This window comes from Solanum lycopersicum, chromosome 3 (assembly GCF_036512215.1).
Source record: "Solanum lycopersicum chromosome 3, SLM_r2.1".
NCBI classification, from domain to species: Eukaryota; Viridiplantae; Streptophyta; class Magnoliopsida; order Solanales; family Solanaceae; genus Solanum; species Solanum lycopersicum.
Window position 1 is genome coordinate 56,685,282 of NC_090802.1, and position 8,662 is coordinate 56,693,943.

The 8,662-nt window shown below is 26.0% G+C and overlaps 1 protein-coding gene across 1 annotated transcript; it reads right to left on the reverse strand.

Annotated features, from left to right (window-relative positions):
- Positions 1 to 1,533: 1,533 nt before the first annotated feature.
- On the reverse strand, positions 1,534 to 3,563 carry LOC101265318 (bidirectional sugar transporter SWEET14). The gene is made up of 6 exons (XM_004235292.5): positions 3,414 to 3,563; positions 2,944 to 2,980; positions 2,621 to 2,831; positions 2,366 to 2,527; positions 2,151 to 2,270; positions 1,534 to 2,063 (listed from the first exon to the last, which is right to left on the reverse strand). Exons 1-6 carry the CDS (start codon positions 3,448 to 3,450, stop codon positions 1,743 to 1,745), a joined length of 888 nt encoding a protein of 295 aa, XP_004235340.1. The 5' UTR covers positions 3,451 to 3,563; the 3' UTR covers positions 1,534 to 1,742.
- Positions 3,564 to 8,662: the final 5,099 nt, after the last annotated feature.

Sequence of the window (8,662 nt, forward strand, 5' to 3'; positions counted from 1 at the left end):
TTGATCGATATTAATTTATTCAGATTGATACATTGTTATTGTTATGATGATAGTTATAATATGTACGTACGGATGTAACTAATCCTATTAAGAAAAAAAATGCATTTTGTCATCTACATCTTGTCACATTAATTTATTTTGCCATGTCAGATTCAGTTTAGTGATAAATATTGTTTAATGATTTTAGAAGAAAGTCGTTAATTAAGTTCAGTGATTTTAGTGATACAAACTAAAGTTTAGTGACTTTACAAGATAATTTTTTATAGTTCAGTAACCTTTTAAAATATTAAGTATAATATTATTAGAGATATTTTAAAATAATTTATATAAATATTACTTTTATTCTACTTTAGGATTCTACATGAATGGTATAAGTTATAACATTTAAATTTTCAATATTCAATAATATGTCTTTCATCCAAATTAATTAAATGCACTACAAAAACAAAAGAATTGAAAACATATACGTCGATAGCTAAATAACAAAATTTAATGCAAATCATATTTAACAATTGTTTAATCATTAATAATATTAAAAATTGTTAGCTGAAATTAAAATCTTTTGGTGCAGTCACTGTCATCTTTTGTGCTGTTATGCTGGATGTGTCGCGCAAGATATTTTGTCATTATTAAAACATGCTTTATGATGTATTACATAAATAGGATATTATGAATATGAACCCATAAATTAACATAACGAGTAAAAAAAAAAAAAAAAGAATCATTAAGGGTCAATTTAATTGCTAATTTATGAGACCAACAGAACAAGTGTAAAGTTCAATTTTTAGCATAATATTTGTAAGCTTGTGGTAATTTGTCACTAAGGTTGCTATTTGCTATTAGGCCTTTGTAATTAAAAAGATCAGTGGGGTTTCAAAATTGACCTGAAAACATATGCAAAAAATGGAAAAAAATATCACTTTTGTAAAGTCAACATTCTTAAGCACAAGTTGGGAACATGAATTGTGGTGAATAATTGAGATTTTTTTTATTTGATTACTTTGTTTCAATGTAAATATTAAATAAACACCCTGATTTAGTAATTGCTAGCAATTATGATTAGACCGAACTCTTCTTTTTTTTTTAATAATAAAATAAAATAAAATTTCGCCATATAAAAAAATAATTATTTAATTATTTAGTTTAACATATTTACAATACGATATAATACTATACACTATTAACAAACGGCCGAACAAAGTGTAACTGATAATAAACAATACTTTCCCATCTTTCTGGAGTCAAATTTTGTTTTGTTTGTTTTCTTCTCTTTAATTTAATTTAATTTAATGTAGTTAAATATCTTGAGAGATAAGAGGCATTTTTGCATGGCCAAACACGTAAAATAATAATACTATATAGTTGTCATTTCCATATACTTCAGCTCTATATGGAGAAAAAATTAAAGTTGAAACGGATTTATGCCGCTCTTTTTATAGTTAAAAAAATAAAATTAAACCTGGATAATAGTACTATTAAGTTTAAAAGGAAAAGAAAAAGGGAATATGGGAAACAAAAAAAGATACTAATATATATTGGAATAGAAAGATTCATTCATTAATACGTTAGAATTTAGATACAATTAGAATAAAATCCAAACACTGAAGGCATAATCAAACTTAATTAGGCACACACAATCAGACCTATGACTAATAATTATCAAGTAGTACATAATAACATAACATTAATTAGATAATTATCACTTAATTAATTAACCAAACTTGTAGACTTCATGATAATAATTAAGAGGCCTCTATGATTGCCTTTGGCTTAATCATCATGTCTTCATTAATAATCACATTAAGTTGAGGCAGATTAATTTCATTCTTCAGCTCATTACCAGTAACCATTGGAATTATTTCTGAACACACAATTGCACTCAACTTCACAACATCAATAATTTGATCTTTTAGTATTTCTTCAGAAAGCTTAAGCTCTTTATCATCAGCAACAATTTCTGTTACTTCTAATTTCACTTCTTTCGTCACCTTTTTCGCGTTCTTGTAAATCAAATAAAGAGTCATTTGAATCACTCCAAGGCTAAATCCCAACACGTTTGGTATCTATTTCAAAAATAAAAATTAGAAATCATTAGAACATTTAAATAAATAAAAATTTAAAAGTTTAAAGTTTCATATTTTTTAACTTACAGCAATATTGTAATCTTTACGTAGAAGACCATATAAAAACCACATAACGGCACTTAATGTTAGAAAAAATGATAGTTGAAATGGCATATACTCCACACTTTTGGTCCTTATAACTTGTCGCTGCATTCAAAACAAAAAGAATGTTCAAATAAATGTGATTTTAACGAAAATGGAAATAATAATTAAGATACGTGCAAATTGACTCAGATACTTACGAGAACACCCAAAGGTGCAACGAAGACACAAAATGAAAAAATAAGGCAAATCCATCCAACAATTTGAGCACGGTTAGATCCTTTTGCGAAAAATTGAGTTAGAAAAATGATTAAGCCCAAACCAACGACGTTCATTGAAAGAAGTAGTTTCATCGTGTCCATCTAGGTAAAAAAAAAGTTCAATGGTTAGTAAAATAATATTTGAACGTACAATATCGAGTTTATTTTTATTTATACATGTTATATAGTACGTACCTTGGCTTTTTTTGTGGCGTAAAATAGGAAGAAGCAAATATAAAAAGTTTGAATAAAACATCCAACAGAGTTAATGGTAATGAGAAGAGTTGTATCAGGTTTAAGAAATGCATAGTAAATCCAAAGCATGGCACTGAATAATCCAACGACGTAAGGAACTGATTGGAACCCTTCTGTTGATTTCTTCTTGTAAATCTTATAAAACGTTGGCCTGAAATTAACAAAATATTTAATTAAACTCATAACGTTACGTTCATTTTATTTTCGAAAAAAGAAGAAGAAATTAAGAAGCATTTACGTTGCATGGCTGAGAATATACTTACACTGGAGCAAGGTAGACCATGAAGGAGACAATGTTTCCTATAATATATATATAAAAAAAATAAAAATCCAATTTAGTGATAGTATTTAGAACGAGGATAACATGAAATTAAATCAAATCCAAGAATGGATTTCTAGATAATGTGTGTCTATATGTGAAATGTGTTTCAAGACAAATGTTTCCAAGTGGAAAAGATAATGAAACGAGGTAATTTCCATGAAAGAATCCATTAAAGTTTGGTGCAATAGCACTAAAAAGAGAAGATATAATAACATAGACACAATGTCTTTGTACGTAGAATAACTAAATATTATAATTTAGTAATATCAGTGGAAAGTCTCCCCTTAACTTTTCTACCCTTTTGAGCATACGTTTATTTTGAAATATTTTGGGCGGGAGAGAGTGAAAGTGTGTACGAATAAAATGAGAAAACTATGATAAATAAATAAATATATTGTGTTATTCTTTTACCTAGGAGGCCAAATACAAAAGCCAAATGAGTCGTCATATTCTCTTCTAAACAGAAAACAAATAAACAATATTCTCTAACTCTTGTTAGTTAGTGAAAAATAACTCTTTGTATGTAGCTTACAAGCACATTTCGAAACAATGCAAGAATGAGCCATTTATATAGTGGATCATCAATTTTATTATTTTTTAAAAAAGAACCTAGATTCAAAGACCTAAAGTCTATGTAACATAACAATCCTTTTCACTATTTTTTATTATTATTATTAACCTTTACAGTTGTTAAAAAGCATTGTATTTATGAGAAATTGAAATTGCTTTCCTAGGGCTAATGCTCCATTTAACCATATTTAGTTATTTTCTACCTTAGACAGAGCCCCTTACCAGCTCATATAATTTCTATAATGGAAAAATACTCAAAACCAAATTGGACCCCACAATTTTTCTTTATGATGTGTCAACCACCAAATCCAATTGAGCTTAAGGTTTACAACTCACACTATAACTGTTTTGGTAGGGTTTGATACCTATAACTTAAAAGCATAGCAATGACCTTATTCAGTAAATTAAAAAGTTGTCTCCAAGACCAATAGTGTGTTGACACGTCAGCATCAATAATATATGTGGAGGAGGAATCATTCATCAAGTGGATCCACTATATTATTAAAACTTATTATAATGTTCTATGTATTTTCTTTAATTTCCTCCTTGGGTTATATTTGAATGTTGCTATGGATCAGCCTGCTTTTTCCTATTGAGATGAGATATTCAAATTGTCAAAGTTGTGAGCAGCCCAACCCACTACTATTGTATGAAAATAACATGAGCTAAGAATTTGCCCACATAAGTTTGTTCACTTCACCTAGTTGCCATTTGCCATCTACAAGGAAGTAACTATAAAAATTTATCGATAATTTCTAGCGAATTTATCGTGAAAATAATCCAAACTAGTTGAATTTTCATAGAATTCATAACTATATGAGATTCACATGAAAATTTGATTGTTTAACTATGAAATTTTATCAGTCGATATAGTAAACCAACCACAAAGAAAACTCAATTAAAAGCAGCTTGACTTATCAATCCAAATAAATATAAATTTTACTAGCATCACGATAAATAAAATATAATATAAGATTTCATTATTTGCATTTTATTTCCGATTCTCTTAATTAATCATGTTGTCACAAATTCAATATCTATTTAATTAGTTTTCTATTAGAGTAGAAAATATAAAGTACGTATAATTATTTATATGATTCTGAATTATGTGAGAATGAATATTTTTTGAGTCATTTGGTTAATGCCTTTTCAAATTTCAATTATCATTAGATCCATATTGCTTTTTAAGAACAATTTGGTGTTTGAATTCTAATAGAACACTATCAAATCATTTCAATTTTATGGTCAAAACTCTAGCATATATTCTCTAAAATTGAAAGAATTTTTTTCCATGCATAATAATTAATGTATTTTAATACAGAAGAGTTTATATAATTAATTAATTCAACATTTTGACATTAATCAATTCAAAAGAGACATAGAGATTTAAAACAAAAATGAATATTTCGAACAGATAAGCAAGGACTGAGTTATAATACTAGTATTTTCGTCCATTATTATTTATCATAATTTTTATTTTTAGAGTCAAACTATAAAAACTTTGACTAACATTTTTACATGTATTTTTTCATCAAATTGATACACAAAGAATTGCAATTTGTAGTACTTTATATAGTTTTTGAATATCTAATTTTCTTGTTTGAAATATCGAATTAATGTGATCTAATTTAACTTTAAAAATTAGTCAAATTGACTTTCGAAAATCTTAACATGACAAATAAAAATGGACCGGGAGTATTTGTTTGTTACATTTTCTTTAGTTCATTTAAATAATAATGTTTCTTTTTTATTTAGGACAATTCTTTAATCTTGTTTTTTAATATCATATTTGAGACCATAAGATCAAAAAATATTCTGATACATTTATATATCTTTAAATTATAACAATAAAATAAATATTCTTCCTTAAAACTCAATGCCAAATAAAAACATGATTATCAAATTAAAATGAAAGGATTATCATTTGGGAAAAGGCTGAATCTCTGACCTGTCAAATTGAGTCCAACTTAAGTAGTGGTATATTATAAAATAAAGTTTTTCTTCATCCGTTAGACCTTGAAAAAGTGTAAATTAGTATGCCAATTTTTATTCGATCCTTTATTATTGGGATATTCCATATTTGATTACTATTGAGTATTGACAATCACAAGTTTTTAGTTATTTCAAAGAATTATTAGTCACCAAATATTCTTTTCCAAATTCTGTCATTTAAAAATTTAATTTAATAAAAAAACAATTAATTATATTCCCAATATGTTTCACTATTTAAGCTTAAGATTAACATATAAATTTTCACATATATCAAATATAGAGTTTATATGCGGCCATTTTTTCTATCTCATTTTAAAATTTAAACGATTAAAAAAAATATTTTTTATTAATGGATATTCTCAAACACTGTCTCACCATTGTACTTGTGTGTATCAAATTGCATTATTTAAATATCCAAATTATTAGATGAATAATGAGGCGAAAGGAAATTAATGCTTCCACTTTCCTAGTCTAAGGGCTACGGCGATTCTCTTGATAAATAATACTTACCACCACCAACCCCGCCTTATGAAAAAGTTTAAGAAATTTTATAATAAATATTTTATGTATAAGATACTTATAAATTTTTTTTTTTGAAAAAAGTTTTGGAATATATTAGAATTTTGATTGATTGTAATGATATTAAATTTTGGAAAAAATTAATTTAGCTTCAAACTATTTAATAGTATATTTTAAAGATATATGTGTATTCACGTGGACATAAAAAGTAATACATAATTATAAATAGTAATGTGTCAGCGTGAACACATATATACTTTTAAAATACACTATTTAATAATGCAGTGCAATAAAAGGTCCTCCATAAAGTTTGATCTGGTAATAATAATTTCAACCAAAGTTAAAAATATTTTACAGACCATTTTCCCGTCAAATACAAATAATTACTTACAGCATATACTTTTTGAAAAAGTTTTGGCTAAATATATTATATAAATAATACTTGGTATCTTTCGTTTCATGGTTATAAATAACATATTAATATCATATTTCATGTTGATTATATGCCAACCTTAAAAACAGAACTTAATTAGTACTAGCAGTTTCATACTGCACCATTTGACTGGTATAAATGTCACTAATGATTCTCTCTTTATTCCTCTATTTATAATTTTACTACAATATGCCTATCTCTCTCCAATAATTTATGAAGATGGTTCAATATATATCCTTAGGATTAATAAGGTAATGTTGATGTTTGAACTTTCATACTAGCACTTTTTTCTGTTGGAGATTTTATTTTGTTATTAGTAAAAATTTACATAGATTGTGTGGATTTTAGCAAATACCTCACCTTTTCTAAGGACTTGAGTACGTATCATCTCATGATTAGAGGTGTTTGTGGTTTTTGTTGGATCCATTTTTCACTAAAAGAAAATTAAATTAATTAAGTTATATTTTAAATATTGAAAATAAATTTAATTAATTAAGTTTAGTTTTTTATTGCTTCGGTCTTTATCAGTTTTATTGAATTTTTTGGTTTATTCATTTTTTTAAGATATAATACATGACATATACCTCCAAACACATATTAGATTGACTATCACTATCAAATTTATTATTCTTTAGAAAGATCAAAGTTATATATATATATTGAGAGAGATAGATTAGTGTATCTCGCGCATTAATTTAATGTATCAACGCTTATATTATTTTATCCGTCTTGAGAGATTTTTGTAATTATATACTTTTAAGGGATAGATTGTAATTTTGCATGTGATTTCAATAATTTTGAACTTCTATCGGGACGGATCGTTCTCTTTTAGTTAACTTTATAATTATTAAATTTAAAATAAAAAGGGTAAAAATAACTGGAGTTGAATTTTTGAATTATTTTGTTGAAAAATATTCGTTAACTAACTCTAAATTTCAATTATATCCTTGAATTATAACTATGAACAAAAATGACAAAAATCATTCTTCAATTAGTTTCTGTAAAAAAAAAACTGACAGTTGATCAATCTATAAATCCCCTATTTTGTTTGCTCTCATTATTCTCTTAGTTAATAGTAAAAATAAAAACAGACCATTTTAACTAAATTGAGTGGGCAAGGAAGGGAGGTTTTCATCCTCAACTTCAGAAGCAGAGTATTTTAAGAAAATATATATAGTTTTTCCTTTATTTCCAATACAATTTCAAGTAAGAACAAAAAATCTTTTTTTGGTGTGTAAACTGACAAGAGCTAGTTACTATATTTTTAAAAAAATAGGAGTAACATATTTAAAAATCACATAAGAAGTACTCTTTTTGTCCTAATTATATTTAGGTGACAGTTTACACTTCTTAAAATTCAGACTATGTGAACTTTATACAAATTTTTTCCATTGACATAAGAAGAATTATAGTTGCTTATACTTATCATATAGTTATGATTTGTATAAATTTTAATTTTAAAATATTTTAATTAAATTTTAAAAATTAATCAAATTATCTTTCAAAAACAACAGTTATATAAATTTGGGTAAAATAAGTGTCAGAATCATAATATATACCAGTTCTGTTTTTTTTCTTCTAGAAGTTCAAAATTTGTAAATAATAATAATAATCTCTAAGAGAGATTAAGAAAAAAAAATAAAAAAGTACAAAACAAATAGAAAAGCTTGGTGGACCGCTGCGTATCGGATTCAGGGGTTTAATCGAAATTTTGAACCTTTCGGAAAAAACTTAAACTATGTATTAATGTATCTAAGGTAATTTATTTTCTATTTCTATAAATATATATATTTTGAACCTCCTCAATGACGAGAAAAAATTGACAACGTAATGACAAATTTCCCTGAAATTAAGCTTCACGACACCAGTTTGAATTCCAATGATAACGTTTTATTTTTTCATATTTTAGCAGTTTTGTTCGTTCGTGTGGTTTAATTTTAGAATATAATTAAGAGATGATTTGGCCAAAAAACTCTGAAATTGTTGTGCATAGTTATTTTGTGTTATTAGAGCGAAAGTATGGTAATTTTTCTGTTATAAAATGCATAATTATGACTTCAGTGAGAAGTCATAGCTATAAGCTATGTAACCATTTGTGAGGTTTAACTCAGTAAACAAACAAGAGTAAAAATTAAGGCAAATGAAC